At 40.6% G+C, this 17,367-nt stretch overlaps 1 protein-coding gene across 1 annotated transcript in view; it reads right to left on the bottom strand.

Annotated features, from left to right (window-relative positions):
* Positions 1 to 3,404, bottom strand: part of RPS6KA6 (ribosomal protein S6 kinase A6) — a 167,663-nt gene extending 164,259 nt beyond the window's left edge. Inside the window, exon 1 of the mRNA XM_060002470.1 lies at positions 2,959 to 3,404. Coding sequence (XP_059858453.1) covers positions 2,959 to 3,036 — 78 coding nt within the window. The 5' untranslated portion in view covers positions 3,037 to 3,404. The remainder of the gene's footprint in view (positions 1 to 2,958) is intronic.
* Positions 3,405 to 17,367: the final 13,963 nt, after the last annotated feature.

Raw genomic sequence — 17,367 nt, 5'->3', positions numbered from 1 at the left:
CAAAACACAAAACGCACAAACCATGTACATGGCACTACCTCATGAAAAGTCCACTTTACTAAAACAGGCTATTCTTAATGACCCTTGTCCAGGAATGACCAATACCTATCACACCTCCTAATTCTTGCTTGAAACCTCTGAAACATTTTCCCACAGGACAATTTTACAAACAGTGATTAGGCTCTTCATCATTATACCTCTTCCCTGATCCTGACAGAATCCAGGCAACAGGTAAAATATAGCTGCCTGAGGGTTGATACCCTTTGAAGTCCTTATTCCCAGTAGACCTAATTGAGACAGTCCCTGTAAGAGTTCTCACAACCAAAGCTTCTTGCTTATCCTATTTCCCCTCTCCCAAGAACCCTCTTCTCAGGAGTCAATAGAGCCCATATTTCCATTTTTCAGGCCCATTCTCCACCTCTCACTGGAGCCGACCTAATTCTTGTTTGAAACCTCTGACACATTTTCCCATAGGACAATTTTACAAACAATGATTAGACTCTTCATCACTATACCTCACTATTGTGCACTGGTCTAAAAATGTAACTATCCTTAATAATTTTTTTCCTGTAAAAAATATGTTGAGTCTAAACAACCAACTCTCACACTTCTGAATGATAATTCAAAGGTTAACAGCTGCCCATGAAACAAGACAGGTAAAAGATGTTGAAAAACACTCCACAATATATAATAGTGTATATAATCTTTAATTTTACCAAGATTTAACACACACAGAAATAGACATTAAAGTTTCCTTTGACATTAAAGTTAACAGATTCTTACTTACATTTTCTTTAAGGACTCCAACACATTTTCAAAAAATATATTCTACAATGAAAGCACCCTTAGTCCTAAAAACTATCACGATTGAGGGCTGCAAAGCTCATGCTCAAGGTTAACATTTCTAAAGCCAACATCAACAAACATGTAATTAAAATAAATATAAATTCTGGGAAGTAAAATTGTTTCCTTCTTATCAAAAGAATACCATTATAAACAAACATCAATAACAACAACAACAACAACAACAACAACAAAACCCTCTTCTAAGTACTAAGCAGGTCTAAGCAGATTCAGATGTAGCATTTAGTTTTCACCAAGAATATTTTTAATTAAGTCACTTGCAGGGTTAAATCTAACCAATCATAACTGTTTTAGACAAAGAAGGCAGAAATACTATCTTTACCACATTACCTTCACCTTTCGTTTTACTTCATAGGGATTAACAATTTCCACTCCAGTATTTTTCCAAATTGCTGAGGTAGAGAGACCCATTGTTAAATCTCTATAATACCTAAAACATACTGCAAACAATAAAAAAAACCATATGCAGTAATTACAATTTAAAACATTTCTACATTCAAAGTTAACAAAAATAATGAGTAGGCATGCGAAAGCTCCCCCCCCCATCCCAACCTTATATCCAAGCATTTAACTGTTTTTATAAACCAGATGCCTGGAACTACAAGTCAATAGATTACATACATAAATAAAACAAAATTCCTCTCCCCTTGAATAGTCTTCTAGAAAATTCTTGCAACTATGAAACATTCCAAGAAGAAATAAACCCCTCTTCATTTATCCCATTCTTAAGAGATGTAGAATATTAAAATGTACTTAGGAATTCCTTATTGTACTAGTAAAATATTTCCTATAAGTAGAGAGGGTTCAACTTTAGACTCCTTCCATGTTTCCACTACATTTCTTGTTAAATGTTATTCTGGCATGTAACTTTAACCCCAGTTCACTTGGAAATTTGAAAAGAAAAAAGAACAAGTTAGACAGCAGTCCAACGTGTATTTTTAAGGATGAAGCAAGTACTTCAAGACAAATTTGCACCTAGAGATGTGGAGGCTTGCAAGTCCTACCTCAAAATATCCTACTGTGAATCAATTTGGCATTCAGTATTTTTAGGTCTGTGATTGTGATGGTCTCTACTGTACTACTAGGCTGTCAATGATTAGGTTATCAGAAAAATATCTGACTTTCTATCCACAAAGTCTCGTTTTTGTGTTTAAATGTCTCTTGCTTTAATAACAAGAACAACAAACAACAAAGCAGCAGTAATAAAAACAAAGTACCTGTGCACATCTAAGTTCTCACTGTACAGCTGACCAAAGCCCAACCAGAACAGTTTCAAAGTAAGAAGAACGGAAAAGAGGCGAACCAAAATACTTCGGTTGAACCTCGCTGTCTTACCAAAGATTGGTCTCATAAGGGCTGGGGTTTACTTTGCGTGTTCTTTTACTGACCAACGGGGCGGGGACAACAGTTGGGCAAGGGAGAAGGGGCGGGAGGAAGAGGGCAGTAGAATTCAGGGGACCGCAAAGGAGGCTGCAGAACATCACCTGAATGTAGATAAAGAAACCTCGCCTCCAGTTAATCTCCACTTAGGTTGTTACAAAGAACCACAATAAGCCACAAAGAAATGAGAAAAGTAAGGAGCACTCATCCCTATGTGCATATCTCCCCAGAGTTTGTCACTCTGCTGTGTTTCTGTTGCGCTGGGTTCCTAAGGCGCCCGGGGTTCAATAGAGAGCTGCAGTCAGCAGCTGTCCCCCAAAATGTTCCCAACTAGCAAACTTGGCGCAGCGTAGAAAGAGGGACACGCGGAGCCAGGCGCGGCACCTGGCGCCTCCCCCAGTTCCACTTCAGGTCGCAAAGTGAAGAAACTTAGTCACAACTCTGGCGTGGCCCGCGAGGCAGTCACTCCGCCCGAGGCCGAGCCCGGGCCCGGGCTGCACTCACTCCCAACTCGAGAGCCCGCCGCCCAGTCCCCGCCGGCTCCCAGGCGAAAGCTCGGTTTGGGCAGAGCGTGCTCCGCCGCCCCGCAGCCTCAAGGAGGCTGGCCTGGGCACTTCGCTTCCCAGCCCCACGCCCCTTCTCTCTCGGGCCCCCGGCAATGGTCCTGAGAGAAGGAGGGTGGCAGCTCCAGCCCCTCTTGGCCACCGCACTAACCTCGCAGCTGCTTGCGCTGCCGCCGAACAGCTCCATTTCTCGGTCCCAGAGCTCGTCTTGAGGAGCGAACGGTAGCATCGCCCCTTCAGGAGCACTCGAACAGGAGCTGCCAACCGCCCGCGCGGCCGCGCATCCCGTCTTTGGAGCTTGCCTGCCACTGCCGCCGCCGCTGCCGCCGCCGGGATCCCCAGCCTTGCCTTCTGCGACAGCTGCCCTCGCCGTGGGGTCCCTCAGAGACTCGGAGCGAGGGGTCGCCGCCGCCGCAGGCTGCTGCTCCCCATAGAGAAGACAACTCTGTGCTGCCTCTCCAAGAGCTGCCGCTTGGCTCGTGCTCACCACTGCCGCCGCTGCAGCCTCCGCGACAGTCGCTCAGCGGTGACTCCCCCCGCGGCCACCCCGCTTCCTCGGGCCCCCTCCCAGCTCCCAGTTCTATCAATATGGCGGCAGCGGCGGCTTTACCTGTGCGGCGCCTGGAACCCCCCACCGCGGCGGCACAGCAGCGTCACCCGAACGTCAATGGAGATTCCCCAGCCTGGGGTGAAGGGGGGGGTGGGAAAGAGGGGGTGGGTGGGTGTGGGAGACGGCGTGGTGGGGGGTGGGAAAGAGGGGAGGGGGGCGTGCTGGGCGGGGGAGGCGGGAGAGGAGTAGTAAAATCCTCTGCTAGCTCCTCGGTAAACCTGCCCTCTCCACGGAGCATGCGCGGCGCTGTTCACACATGCTCAGCAGGCCCTCTCAAGTCTACCGAGCAGTCTTGCCGGCGGGAGGATTCCCAAAAAGGTTGGGGGAACCGGGGACCCTCCTGAGCGTTGGAGGGGTCAGTGTCAGGGGAGGACTCCAGGAATATCTGCTTGCCGGGCTCGCAAAAGCAGGCGCCCTATACACCCAACCACGCCCGTTTTGGTACTTAGTGACAAATACTAGGGCGGGGGTTTTAATCCATTTTACATTATCCTCCTAGAAGCTGGTGACAGGAATAAAATCCTTTTAAAATAAATCAATACACCTGCGCTCCCTAACTCCCGGCCCCCCGCTTGTTCCGCTCACGGTGTTGGTGTTTACGCTGGTTGTCTTCATATTATTGATGACACACAATGTTTCCAGTATTCACATACACCACCACTTATTGGACTCTACTTGTGGCAGTAAAGGCAGAATGTATGAAGCTAACCTCACCTCCACCCCGCTCTGAGTATATTGGACCTATAGTGACAGTAATTATCATTTTTCTCTCTTCTCCAAATCAAACATTTACTGCTTTGCTACTCTAAGCCACACGCTGTACTAGGCGCTAGCAATTTAACTGAGATAAAGGACAGCCTCATACACGGGAGATGATCAAGATCCTGCTCATGGAAATACTTCAGAACTTAAAGTTAAAAAGTTATTCCATATTTGACACTTAAAAGAACTTAAAAAGCAACTGTAACAGCGACTAAGCCAGCTCAGTATCTTGGAGAGGTTTCTAATGGTAGACATAAAGCACCCCCTCCCACCTACTACACCTAGGGCTGTGGTGCTGTGCTCGCGGAAAACGTTGAACTGTGCCCTCTATTTATTTCACCATCTAGTGTCCAGCGTTAGCAAAGTAAAGCGGACCACAGAGATTGTCCCTGAATCGCAAACAAAGATCACTAGTAGGTCACTCCCACCTACTCTGCTTAAAATTCCAGGGAGAAAGTGAGCTTTATGAATATGATTCTGTGAAAATGAAAGTTTTGAAAGTAGTGGGGGCATGGGGCTATAAACAGTGAAAATATGTGAGTGTGTGCGCACACGCACATAAACTCCCCTTTGGCTGAACTGACAACGGTCTTAGGCCAATGCTTCTGAGATTTGGATATCATCTTTTCTTGCCTACTCAAAGGCTTTGTTCTGCAATCCCCCACCCGCCCCTTTCACAACATCTATTTTCCTCCCTTTACTGGACATTTCCCAACAACAAAAAACATGCTGTTACTGACTTCAACTTGCTGGACCACTCATTAGCATTTGATGCAGTTCATGACTCTTTAAACATTTTCTTCACTTGGCCCCCAGAACAAAACATTGTTCATTTTCCTCCTCCATCATTGGCCATTTCTTCTCAGTGTCCTTTGCCAGATCATCCTTCGCCTTCCTAATCTCTAAAAGTTGGAACTTCAGGGCTTAGTCCTTGACCTCTACCTTCCCCAACATTCTAGGCATTTCCATATCCTATCCTGTTCCATGGCTTTAAATCCCATCTGTATGCTGAGGACTCTCAAATTTTACCTCCAACCATAAACTCTTTCTTGAAATCAAGACTTGTACATGCAACTGCCTATTCTGTTTGGATACCTGGTAGGGATCTCAAACAACCCATTCAAACTGAATTCTTGATTCGACCCTAACCAACCAGCTCCTCACCTAGTCTTCTTCAGAATAATTAATGACCTCCACCATCCACTAGTTTTTTGCTCAAATGTCACCTCAGAGTCTTTCTATGACCATCCATTTTAAAACACCATCCCATAACTATCTAACCTCACCCTGCTTTTTCTTCATAACACCAATCAACATGTGGTATATTATTTATTTATGTATTTATTCCCTCCAGCACCTAGCACAATAATTGGAACATAATGAGGCTTAGTAAATATTTTCTGAATGAATGAATTTGTCCTTTGCTCTTGTTTTATGCATTTGATAAATACACCACATCAACTATATTAAGGAGCTTCCTCACTATGAATGTATTACTCTGCTTCTATATACAATTTAACCTTCATATATGTTCATTCATTCAACATTCCCCTTAGCATATAAACATATATATGTCTCTCTTATTAAAAAATTAATGAAAATCCCTTCCTCAACTCAATGATTTTAATAGACTCCCATTTTTCAAATCTTCCATCAGTTAACAAGTCTTTTTTCTTCTATCTCAAATATTTTTTCAATGTCTGCTCTATCCCACTGCCATTGACTCAGTCCACCTTGTAAAATATTTACTTGAACCAATGATAACAATGATTCCTCTTAACTGATCTCTCTGACTCTAAATTTATACTGTCCCCAATCCATCCTCCTCACTTGGCAGCCCATTGATCAAAATTCTCCAATGTTTCTTCTATCATCTCCAGTAAAATATCCAAACTCCTTAGCTCTAAATGCAAATGTTTAAATGTTTTCCCCATCTGGTCTCTGACTATCTTCCTAGCTTCATCTACCAGTTCATATTCCAGTCAAATTTATGCATATGTTATTGTCTCCTCCCTATCTTAGTATTCCTAGACAACTTTCTCTTAATAGCAGTCAACATTAACTACTACTTACTGAGAGCTGACTATGCTCCAGACATATGCTCTTCCTGAATTCATTTAGCCCGCATAACAACTTGTGAAAATTTATATTATCTATATTTTACAGACGAGGAACCTGAGCCTAAGGTTCAGTGATTTCCCCAAGACCTCACAGATATTAAATGAAAAATCTAGAATTAAAACCAGGTCTACCTGGTGTCAAACCTTCTACCCCACTCTGGTGCTCTGTGAAACCTCTCTGAGCTTAACTTCCCCTCTTCATTCCATCCTTCCACTCATCCCAGGGATAAATTAGTCACCCATTCCTCTGTACTTCCATAATATCTTTTCCATATACTAATTTTAGCACTTCTTTATCTTTCTTTACCAGAGAACTTTGAGCTGTTTTATGTTACTGTATTAACATATTGAGCTCTGCATTCACAGCATATGGCTGGTGCTCAATAAATATGTTGGATGGACAAACAACACGTCTCTACTTTAGCCAGACACTGTATTAAAGCTGTGATCTGATATAAAAATGTATGACAGTACTTAACTCTGCAAAGTTTAATGCCTATTTGTTCTGTGTTGACTCCCTGTATAAAAGATGTATTGTCTGATTTTAAGTTATTAGTAACCAGGGACTATTAGATCTAATTTCTACTAGCCGAGAAGACCCTTGAATTGTTGGTGAAAAATATGATGACTTTACTTAAGCACAAAGGCATATACTAAGGAAGACTGGAACTTCTAAATCTTCTACAAAGTACATGAAGAGTGGAAATTCTAAATCTTCTACAAAGTACACACAGCAGAGTTTGTTGCTTTCCCTTCAGTCTTCAGGACATTTTTGCCTCAAAATTTCTATATGCCTATGTATCTCTGGATTTCCAATTATTGTAGCATAGCATTAAAAGTTTACAAAATATTTGGCAATATTTTGGTGGTTCTGTAACTGGGATGTACTATAACTAGTTTCTAAATAATATATTGTTCAAAATAACTATACTCCAATATAAAATACATTTAAAAATTAAGAAAATAATGCTCAGCTACAAAAACTAAAAAAAAAAAAAAAGATAAGATGGACTCTACCATCATTAGAGCATGTTTTCTGAGTATTTCCAGGACTAGGGAAAGGGTACACAAACCTCCACACTGACTTCTTTGGCCTGTGACAAATGGCACACACTGGATGATCAGGGTCAGGTGTGAAAGTGGGTGATCATGCAATTTAGCTGAAAAAAGTTAACTGACCCATATGGAGATAAAACACAACCCATCTTGGCTCCACTAAGGGGGTGTGAAATATGAACCAAGGACCGTTGATCAGAAGATCACATAACACCCACAGATCCTACATTGTGGTTCTGATTCCAAAACTGTGACATATACAAAGTAATGCATATTTAGTGTATAATTATAGAAAGAGCCACACAATCTCTCAGTAATCTCTGCTTAGTTCCCCGAAGTTTATAATCCATAGCTGGAAAGTGATGAGCCAACACAGAGCATAAAAGCACTATTAGAAAGATATTCAAATATTTTATTTTGGAGATACTCTGATTGAAAAATATAAAAACGGGATCTATGTAGAGAAACAGGCAACGTTTGTTTTAGCAAATACTTATATTTAAATCATTCCTTAGGATTGTCAGATAACTTTTGTTCTCTAAAAATACTAAGTAACTTCGGTCCCTCTACAAATCAACTTCAAAAGGGGGAGCAAGTCACACATACTTGTGAAATATGTTTCATTATTGCATTTTTGTTGAGATGAATGAGATTAAACAGTAAATAAATGATAGATATGACCATAGTTTAGTAGTTATTCCTCTTTGGACAGTAAAGTTTATAGTACACAGAGAGTAAAATCACTTAATAATACTAGAGAGGGGGAAGAGTATTAACCATTGTTTGTAGTCTAACTCCTAAGATTTTTATGAAAGATACTTACATTTTACCATTTAGCTAGAACTCCAACTCATTTCATTTTAACAATGGCACAGGTTACAAAGGAGTTCTCCTGTATTATGTACAAGCAAAATATCAAAAAGTAAAATTTTATTTTCTTTTTATTTCTAAATACCTTTAAATCCAGCCAACATATTTGGTTATAATGACATTTTCTGGAAAAAAAAAAACAGCTGATCTTAATAGTGGGTTTGCCAAAATGTTAGAATGATGGATCTACTAAACAGGAAATGAATTCCGAGGATGACATACATAAATGTAATAACCAGCCATAGTTGACAAAACAGATACATTTTTATAAGCCCAAGCAATAGCACCAGATTTGAAGGTAATCTGGCTGCCCACATCCTTCACAGCATTATTAACCAAGGTAGAGCCAATTAATTTGACTGGTTATATAATGTTTCTTCCCTAGCTCACAATTTTTCAATTGGGTCCCTTGCAAATCTTAGAATTTTTTTGAGGAGAGTTCTTTCTGAGATAAAAGTGGACCATTCTTTGATTAAGGATATGAGAGTAATCATGTTACCCTGCTAAGACTTCAAACATAACTCATAAATCTGTAAAGCAATAAAAAATGTAAATTTGTGCATCCACCAATTTACCTAGTGTCAGACTGTCTTTTGCATATAATTTTCAAGACTCTTGTCACCTACAATAAAACATGTGATTAGAGTTCCCATGACTGAGGTAATGATAAAAGATTTCCCTGGGCCCATCCATACATGTTCACTAGGTTCCCCGGGTATTTAAAGTTTCTAAATAGGAATTATATTAAACTGAAACAGATAATTTCAGACTTATGGTCATGGTCTTATTAACATTGTACTCTAAGTCGTTGGTAAGATTCGTGCACATCAGAATCACCTGCAGGGCTCTGTCAAAACACAGGTTGCTGAGCCCCAGTATTTCTGATTCATTAAATCTGGATTGGGGACTGACTGCATTCCTACCAAGTTCCCAGGTAATACTGATGCTGCTGGTCTTAGAGTCAAACTTTGAGAACCACTGTTTTAAGTTAGAATAAGCCAAAGTAAGAGACAGATATTTTAGAGAGTAATTTTGTTCAAAAAGCCTATATGATTCATTCAAATTTCAGATTTTTAAACTCATATAAAAATTATAGGTATTGGACAGTAAATGCGAATTTAAACTGCAAAAAAAAATCTACAAAGGAAATCTTATAAAAGGTACAAACTCCACTGAAGCCCTTTAAGACCTCATTATATAAAAACAGTTGGCAAGCTAACAAATTATTATTAGTATATACAGTTGAAGGTAATAAAAGTGCCTTTTTTGTGATGCCCTATATTAGGAGTTCAACTGGGAAAATAGGCAAATTTGGGGGTGGCTACAGAAGAAAAAGATATATATGTATATATATTCAGATTCAGATTGGGCACAGACCGGGACAGGTGACAAAGCTTCTAGGTTACTTATGGTCAACAAGTCAGAGATAAGCAAGTTGAAATTAGGAAGATACATAGACATTGATATGGGCAGAGGGTTCTTGTCCAGGGGATCAGGACAACTTCAGGTAAACGTAGTGTAGTACCCTGGATAGCTCCCTGGAGGAGAATTTGCTTTGAGTTTAAGTCTAGCCTCACCAAAGACTTTTTATTTTCTATTTAGAACCTCACACTTTGTTAGAATTATGAATGTTCAAGGAGCTCACACATTTATGAAAGGGGACCCCGTGGATACTAGGGGGCAGAGGATTATTTTAATTTCCCAAGTAACATTCAGAACCCGTATCAGAGACATCTAGAATCCCAAGTAGGCCTATGTCAGGGTCCTGACATATTTAGACAAAACAAGACATTTAAAACCAATAATTGGAGACAGGAGAAGATGGCGGAAGAGTAGGATGCGGAGATCACCTTCCTCCCCACAGATACATCAGAAATACATCTACACGTGGAACTGCTCCTATAGAACACACACTGAATGCTGGCATAAGACCTCAGACCTCCCAAAAGGCAAGAAACTCCCCAACGTACCTGGGTAGGGCAAAAGAAAAAACAGAGACAAAAGAATAGGGAAGGGACCTGCACCAGTGGGAGGGAGCTGTGAAGGAGGAAAGGTTTCCAGACACCAGAAGCCCCTTCACGGATGGAGACTGCGGGTGGCAGAGGGGGGAAGTTTCGGAACCATGGAGGAGAGCACAGCAACAGGGGTGCGGAGGGCAAAGCAGAGAGATTCCAGCACAGAGAATCGGTGCCGACCGGCACTCACCAGCCCGAGAGGCTTGTCTGCTCACCCGCTGGGACGGGCGGGGTCTGGGAGCTGAGGCTCGGGCTTCCGAGCTTAGATCCCAGGGAGAGGACTGGGGTTGGCGGTGTGAACACAGCCTGAAGGGGTTAGTGCACCATGGCTAGCTGGGAAGGAGCCCAGGAAAAATCTGGAGCTGCCGAAGAGACAAGAGACTTTTTCTTGCCTCTTTGTTTCCTGGTGCGTGAGGAGAGGTGATTAAGAACGCTGCTTAAAGGAACTCCAGAGACGGGCGCGAGCCGCAGCTACCAGCGCGGACCCCAGAGACGGGCATGAGACGCTAAGGCTGCTGCTGCCGCCACCAAGAAGGCTGTGTGTGAGCACAGGTCACTATCCCCACCGCCCCTCCCGGGAGCCCGTGCAGCCTGCCACTGCCAGGGTCCCGAGATCCAGGGACAACTTCCCCGGGAGAACGCACGGGACGCCACAGGCTGTTGCAACGTCACGCTGGCCTCTGCCGCCGCAGGATCGTCCTGCATCCGTACCCCTCGCTCCCCCAGGCCTGAGTGAGACGGAGTCCCTGAATCGCGGCTCCTTTAACCCCGTCCTGTCTGAGCAAAGAACAGATGCCCTCAGGCGACCTAAACGCAGAGGCGGGGCCAAATCCAAAGGTGAACCGCAAGAGCTGTGCGAACAAACAAGAGGAAGGGAAATCTCTCCCAGCAGCCTCAGAAGCACCGGATTAAATCTTCACAATCAACCTGATGTAGCCTGCATCTGTGGAATACCTGAATAGACAAGGAATCATCCCAAATTGAGGAGGTGGACTTTGAGAGCAAGATAGATTATTTTTTCCCCTTTTCCTCTTCTTGTGAGTGTGTATGTGTATGCTACTGTGTGAGATTTTGTCTATATAGCATTGCTTTCACCATTTGTCCTAGGGATCCGTACGTCCGTATTTTTCTTTGTTTTTTACTTTTTACTTTTTTTTTCTTTTTGACCCACCTCCTAGAGAAATGGAAATAAAAACAAAAATAAACAAATGGGACCTAATGAAACTTAAAAGCTTTTGCACAGCAAAGGAAACCATAAACAAGACCAAAAGACAATCCTCAGAATGGGAGAAAATATTTGCAAATGAAGCAACTGACAAAGGATTAATCTCCAAAATTTACAAGCAGCTCATTCAGCTCAATAACCAAAAAACAAACAACCCAATACAAAAATGGGCAGAAGACCTAAATAGACATTTCTCCAAAAAAGATATACAGATTGCTAACAAACACATGAAAGAATGCTCAACATCATTAATCATTAGAGAAATGCAAATCAAAACTAAAATGAGATATCATCTCACACCAGTCGGAATGGCCATCATCAAAAAATCTAGAAGCAATAAATGCTGGAGAGGGTGTGGAGAAAAGGGAACACACTTGCACTGCTGGTGGGAATGTACATTGATACAGCCACTATGGAAAACAGTATGGAGGTTCCTTAAAAAACTACAAATAGAACTACCATATGACCCAGCAATCCCACAACTGGTCATATACCCTGAGAAAACCATAATTCAAAAAGAGTCATGTACCAAAATGTTCATTGCAGCTCTATTTACAATACTCAGGAGATGGAAGCAACCTAAGTGTCCATCATCAGATGAATGGATAAAGAAGGTGTGGCACATATATACAATGGAATATTACTCAGCTATAAAAAGAAACGAAATTGAGTTATTTGTAGTGAGGTGGATGGACATTGAGTCTGTCATACAGAGTGAAGTAAGTCAGAAAGGGAAAAAAAAATACTGTATGCTAACAGATATATATGGAATCTAAGAAAAAAAAAAACAGCTCATGAAGATCCTAGGGGTAAGATGGGAATAAACACACAGACCTACTAGAGAATGGACTTGAGGATATGGGAAGAGTAAGCTGTGACAAAGTGAAAGAGTGACATGGACATATATACACTACGAAATGTAAAATGGATAGCTAGTGGGAAGCAGCCACACGGCACAGGGAGATCAGCTCGGTGCTTTGTGACCACCTAGAAGGGTGGAATAGGGAAGGAGGGAGGGAGGGGGAGGCAAGAGGGAACAGATATGGGAACATATGTATATGTATAACTGATTCACTTTGTTATAAAGCAGAAACTAACACACCATTGTAAAGCAATTATACTCCAATAAAGATGCTAAAAAATAAAACAAATTTTTTCCTTAATAATTATTTTTTAATTTAATAACTTTATTTATTTTATCGTCTTTCTTTCTTTTTTCTTTCATTTTCTCTACCTTCTATTTTGAGCCATGTTGAGAAGAGTCTCTTGGTGCTCCAGCCAGGCGTGAGGGCTGTGCCACTGAGGTGGGAGAGCCAACTTCAGGACACTGGTCCACAAGAATACTCCCAGCTGCATGTAAAATCAAATGACAAAAATCTTCCAGAGATCTCCATCTCAACACCAACACCCAGCTTCACTCAATGACCAGCAAGCTACAGTGCTGGACACCCTATGCCAAACAACTAGCAACACAGTAACACAGACACATCCATTAGCAGAGAGGCTGCCTAAAATCATAATAAGGCCACAGACACCCCAAAACACACCACGAGACGTGGACCTGCCCACCAGAAAGACAAGATCCACCCTCTTCCACCAGAACACAGGCACTAGTCCCCTCCACCAGGAACCCTACACTGCAACAACCTTAGCCACTGGGGACAGACACCGAAAACAACGGGAACTACGAACCTGCACCTGCGCAAAGTAAACCCCAAACACAGTAGGATAAGCAAAATGAAAACACAGAAAAACTCACAGCAGATGAAGCAGCAAGGTAAAAACCCACCAGACCTAACAAATGAAGAGGAAATAGGTAGTCTACCTGAAAAAGAATTCAGAAGAATGATAATAAAGATGATCCAAAATCTTGGAAATAGAATAGAGAAAATGCAAGAAATATTTAACAAGGACATAGAAGAACTAAAGAGGAAACAAACAACGATGAACAACACAATAAAGGAAGTATAAAATACTCTAGAAGGTATCAATAGCAGAATAACTGAGGCAGAAGAACGGATAAGTGACCTGGAAGATAAAATAGTGGAAATAACTACTGCAGAGCAGAAGAAAGAAAAAAGAATGAAAAGAACTGAGGACAGTCTCAGAGACCCCTGGGAAAACATTAAATGCACCAACATTTGAATTATAGGGGTCCCAAAGGAGAAGAGAATAAGAAAGGGACTTAGAAAATACTGAAAGTAATTATAGGTGACAACTTCCCTAATATGGGAAATGAAATAGTTAATCAAGTCCAGGAAGCACAGAGAGTCCCATACACGATAAATCCAAGGAGAAACACACAAAGACACATATTAATCCAACTGTCAAAAATTAAATACAAAGAAAACATATTAAAAGCAGCAAGGGAAAAACAAAAAATAACACAGAAGGGTATGGTTAACAGCTGATCTTTCAGCAGAAACTCTGCAAGACAGAAGGGAGTGGCAGGACATATTTAAAGTGATGAGGAAGAGAAACCTACAACCAAGATTACTCTACTCAGCAAAGATCTTATTCAGATTTGATGGAGAAATTAAAAATTTTAAGGACAAGCAAAAGCTGAGAGAGTTCAGCACTACCAAACGAGCTTTACAACAAATGCTAAAGGAATATCTCTAGGCAACAAACACAAGAGAAGGAAAAGACCTACAATAACAAACCCAAAACAATTAAGAAAATGGTAATAGGAACATACATATCGATAATTACCTTAAATGTAAATGGATAAAATGCTCCCACCGAAAGACACAGACTGGCTGAATGGATACAAAAACAAGACCCATATATATGCTCTCTACAAGAGACCCACTTCAAACCTAGGGACACATACAGACTGAAAGGGAGGGGATGGAAAATGATATTCCATGCAAATGGAAATCAGAAGAAAGCTGGAGTAGCAATTCTCATATCAGACAAAATAGGCTTTAAAATAAAATTACAAGAGACAAAGAAGGACACTACATAATGATCAAGGGATCAATCCAAGAAGAAGATATAACAATTGGAAATATTTTTGCTCCCAACATAGGAGCTCCTCAATACATAAGGCAAATTCTAACAACCATAAAGGGGGAAATCGACAGTAACACAATCATAGTAGGGGAATTTAACAACCCACTTTCACCAATGGACAGATCATCCAAGATGCAAATATATAAGGAAACAAAAGCTTTAAATGATACATTAAACAAGATGGACTTAATTGATATTTATAGGATATTCTATCCAAAAACAACAGAATACACATTTTTATCAAGTGCTCATGGAACATTCTCCAGGATAGATCATATCTTGGGTCACAAATCTAGCCTTGGTAAATTTAGGAAAATTGAAATCATATCAAATATCTTTTCTGACAAGAACGCTATGAGACTAGATATCAATTACAGCAAAAGATCTGTAAAAAATACAAACACATGGAGGCTAAACAATACACTACTTAATAGCGAAGTGATCACTGAAAAAATCAAAGAGGAAATCAAAAAATACCTAGAAACAAATGAAAATGGAGACACGACAACCCAAAACCTATGGGATGCAGCAAAAGCAGTTCTAAGAGGGAAGTTTATAGCAATACAATCCTACCTTAAGAAACAGGAAACATCTTGAATAAACAACCGAACCTTACACCTAAAGCAATTAGAGAAAGAAGAAAAAAACACCCCAAAGTTAGCAGAAGGAAAGAAATCATAAAGATCAGATCAGAAGTAAAGGAAAAAGAAATGAAGGAAACTATAGTGAAGACCAATAAAACTAAAAGCGGGTCTTTGAGAAGATAAACAAAATTGATAAATCATTAGCCAGATTCATCAAGAAAAAAAGGGAGAAGACTCAAATCAATAGAATTAGAAATAAAAAAGGAAAAGTAACAACTGACACTGCAGAAATACAAAGAATCATGAGAGATTACTAAATGCAACTCTATGTAAATAAAATGGACAACCTGGAAGAAATGGACAAATTCTTAGAAATGCACAACATGCCGAGACTGAACCAGGAAGAAATAGAAAATATGAACAGATCAATCACAGGCACTGAGGTTGAAACTGTGTTTAAAAATCTTCCAACATACAAAAGCCCAGGACCAGATGGCTTCACAGGTGAATTCTATCAAACATTTAGAGAAGAGCTAACACCTATCCTTCTCAAATTCTTCCAAAATATAACAGAGCGAGGAACACTCCCAAAGTCATTCTACAAAGCCACCATCACACTGATACCAAATCCAGACAAAGAGGTTACAAAGAAAGAAAACTAGAGGCCCATATCACTGATGAACATAGATGCAAAAATCCTCAACAAAACACTAGCAAACAGAATCCAACAGCACATTAAAAGGATCATACACCATGATCAAGTGGGGTTTATTCCAGGAATGCAAGGATTCTTCAATATATGCAAATCAATTAATGTGATACACCATATTAACAAATTGAAGGAAGAAAGCCGTATGATCATCTCAATAGATACAGAGAAAGCTTTTGCCAAAATTCAATACCCATTTATGATAAAAACCTTACAGAAAGTAGGCATAGTGGGAATTTTCCTCAACATAATAAAGGCCATATATGACAAACCCATAGCCAACATCGTCATCAATGGTGAAAAGCTGAAACCCTTCCCACTAATATCAGGAAGACATGGTTACCCACTCTCACAACTCTTATTCAACATAGCTTTGGAAGTTTTAGCTGCATCAATCAGAGAAGAAAAAGAAATAAAAGGAATCCAAATCGGAAAAGAAGAAGTAAAGCTGTCACTGTTTGCAGATGACATGATACTATACATAGAGAATCCTACAGATGCTGCAGGAAAACTACTAGAGCTAATCAATGAATTTGGTAAAGTAGCAGGGTACAAAATTAATGCACAGAAATCTCTGGCATTCCTATACACTAATGATGAAAAATCTGAAAGTGAAATAAGAAAACACTCTCATTTTCCACTGCAACAAAAAGAATAAAATATCGAGGAATAAACCTACCTAAGTAGACAAAAGACCTGTATGCAGAAATTTATAAAACACTGATGAAAGAAATTAAAGATGATACAAAAAGAGGGAGAGATATACCATGTTCTTGGATTGGAAGAATCAACACTGTGAAAATGACTCTACTACCCAAAGCAATCTACAGAATCAGTGCAATCCGTATCAAACTACCACTGGCATTTTTCACAGAACTAGAACAAAAAATTTCACAATTTTCATGGAAACACAAAAGACACCGAATAGCCAAACAATATTGAGAATGAAAAACAGAGCTGTGGAATCAGGCGCCCTGACTTCAGACTATACTACAAAGCTACAGTAATCAAGACAGTATGGTACTGGCACAAAAACAGAAATATAGATCAATGGAACAGGAGAGAAAGCCTAGAGATAAACCCAAGCACATATGGTAACCTTATCTTTGATAAAGGAGGCAAGAATATACAGTGGAGAAAAGACAGCCTCTTCAGTAAGTGGTGCTGGGAAAACTGGACAGTTACATGTAAAAGTATGAAATTAGAGCACTCGCTAACACCATACACAAAAATAAACTCAAAATGTATTAAAGACCTAAATGTAAGGCCAGACACTATCAAACTCTTAGAGGAAAACATAGGCAGAACACTCTATGACATAAATCACAGCAAGATCCTTATTTTTGAAGTGCAGGCTCATCGGCCATGGCTTACAGGCCCAGCCGCTCTGTGGCATGTGGGATCCTCCCGCACCGGGGCATGAATCCATGTCCCTCACATCAGCAGGCAGACTCTCAACCACTGCGTCACCAGGGAAGCCCCGCAAGATCCTTTTTGGCCCCCCTTCTAGAGAAAGGGAAATAAAAACAAAAATAAACAAATGGGACCTAATGAAACTTAAAAGCTTTTGCACAGCAAAGGAAACCATAAACAA

The sequence above is a fragment of the Delphinus delphis genome, chromosome X (assembly GCF_949987515.2).
Source record: "Delphinus delphis chromosome X, mDelDel1.2, whole genome shotgun sequence".
NCBI lineage: Eukaryota > Metazoa > Chordata > Mammalia > Artiodactyla > Delphinidae > Delphinus > Delphinus delphis.
The sequence above is the reverse complement of the archived record's forward strand: the minus strand, read 5'-3'. Positions and strand labels throughout refer to the sequence as shown.